General features: G+C 47.5%; 1 protein-coding gene across 1 annotated transcript; it reads left to right on the forward strand.

Annotated features, from left to right (window-relative positions):
* Positions 1–17: 17 nt before the first annotated feature.
* LOC123100560 (aspartic proteinase CDR1) lies at positions 18–2,211 on the forward strand. Its single transcript, XM_044522470.1, has 3 exons — positions 18–221; positions 645–1,903; positions 2,005–2,211. Exons 1-2 carry the CDS (start codon positions 137–139, stop codon positions 1,874–1,876), a joined length of 1,317 nt encoding a protein of 438 aa, XP_044378405.1. The 5' UTR covers positions 18–136; the 3' UTR covers positions 1,877–1,903; positions 2,005–2,211.
* The last annotated feature ends 119 nt before the right edge of the window (positions 2,212–2,330 follow it).

Below are 2,330 nucleotides of genomic sequence, written 5' to 3' on the forward strand. Positions count from 1 at the left end.
CGATCGGTCACTAACTTCATTTCCACCTACTCATGCCCGGCCACTGGATTCTACGACTGTTTGAACACCGGCCGGCCGGCTGCGCTCCAGTTCTTAATCCTCAGTCAGAAATCACAATCCCATTATTCCAGGTGCAATGGATATTGCCATACTGCTGCTTCTCTTGATCTTTGCACCAGCAGGGATGCCATCATCTACCAGCTGCCCCTCATCCACCTTCGGTAAGTGATTTGCCTCTTTATCTTCTTTTTTTGCGGCTGCCTCTTTGTCTTTTTCGTGCACATTATTAAACTAGGCTTGAATTTATTCTGATTTTTCCATGAAAAAACATCAAATTTCCCATAGACGTCTGCAGGTGCAACTAATGGAGCCGTCTGACTTAATTTGGGATGGACTATTGTGTACAAATCGATGCTAGTATATATCATCACTTTTCTTGGTAGCTCACCCCATATAGCTCAGTCAATGTCGCTCATCTTCAACCTCGCTAGCCACTATATATCGAATCTCCCAATGTTAGGCTTACATTTTTCTTATGTCTGCAGACTACAAGTTACTTACTTTTCTCAAAACTACTACTTTTACTGTTTTGCAAAACTGAAATTGGCAAACAGACACTTACATTGTTCTTACAATGACTGTAGATCATGTTGTCAACTCAGAAGCTGCACTTGAGTTCCCCTTGTTTCACACCGACCACCCATGCGTCCAACAATATCGCGGTCGTCCGACGTCAACTGAAAGCATCACTGAAACTGATGATACAGACCTGCCCATTGACTTGATACGGAATGACAGCATAAACAACTTTGCGTTTGTAATGCCCGTCCAGCTGGGCACGCCACCGGTCTGGAACCTCGTGGCAGTTGACACTGGATCTCCATTCTGCTTTGTTCAGTGTAGACCTTGCACCCTCTGGTGCAACGATCAAGAGGGTGCTGGCCAGATATTCGATCCCAAGAAGTCCAAGAGTTTCAGGCGTATTGGGTGCTCGGCGAAAGCCTGCCGGGCACTTCAGTCGCGGCTGCGTCTGCCGTTCAAAGCATGCATGGAGAAAGAGGATAGCTGCCTTTACAGTGCGTCATACGGGAAAGGATCCTATTATTCAGTCGGCAAGCTGGTGGCAGACACAATCTCCATTGGGCGTGATGGCAAGGGATACAGTGTTCCCAGCTTCATCTTTGGCTGCAGCTTGGACATCGAGTATGATCAGGGCGAGGCCGGCATATTCGGGTTCGGTGCCGCACCATCTTCTTTCTTCTCACAGGTAGTACGAGTGGTTAACTATCGGGCATTCAGCTACTGTTTTCCGAGTGATAGAAAGAAGACTGGATATTTGTCCATCGGGGATTACAACCGTGACAATTCTACTTCTTACACCCCCTTGTTCGTGGCTCATCAACGGCCGGTGTTTGCACTGACGCTGGATAAGGTGGTGGTCAAGGGGATCACGCTCATCACAGACCCCTCAGAAATGATGGTTGACACTGGGGCAAAATGGACGGTGCTGCGGTCTGATACCTTCAGCCAACTTGAGACGGTAATCTCCAAGGCTTTGGGAACTTTGGGATATAAGCGCACCCTTGTTCTGGGACCAAATCATATGTGCTATGAGGATGACTTATTCACAGTGTTCCGCAATTGGTCCGCTTTGCCTGTGGTACAGCTTTCGTTTGACATGGGTGCTACACTTACATTGGCACCCGAGAGCTCATTTCATTTTACAAGCAGTCATGGACTATGCACGTATTTCATGAGAGATGCTGGCATGGGGAAAGCAGGTTTGCAGCTGATGGGGAACTCGGTCACACGGTCGATCGGCGTCACCTTCGATTTTCAAGGGGGCCGATTTGCTTTTCGGGATGGAGACTGCTGATCAGTCAGTGTAATGCGAGTGTGACCGGTCAGTTGTTCTTATTAAATGCTCAATTAAAATGTTAATACTGTGTATTGGCAGGCAAAGGATTGGCACTAATAGATGCATGCTTTATCCCTTGTTTGCAGCCACATCCTCGACGGCGCAGGACATGTCCTCTATGACACCAATGACTGGCGCCGGGCATGAAGAGTCTGCGGCTGCTCCTGCAGTTCTGCTCACTCGTTCAGGAGCTTCGTGTGTTCTTGTTTCAGTACTAGATTCCCAATAATTGTAACAATGCATGTCCAGCTTGTGCACTACTTGGCTATTAAAGAATATAAAGATTATAAACCCTTTCGGTGTTGCATTTCTTTAGAGTCTCATACTATTGTTCTACGCCAGAGCATCTACAGCCGGAACCCTTGTATCCGTCTCAATGTTCAGGCAGCCTGCCCGGAAAGGAAACTACCAC

Source organism: Triticum aestivum, chromosome 4D, assembly GCF_018294505.1.
Source record: "Triticum aestivum cultivar Chinese Spring chromosome 4D, IWGSC CS RefSeq v2.1, whole genome shotgun sequence".
NCBI lineage: Eukaryota > Viridiplantae > Streptophyta > Magnoliopsida > Poales > Poaceae > Triticum > Triticum aestivum.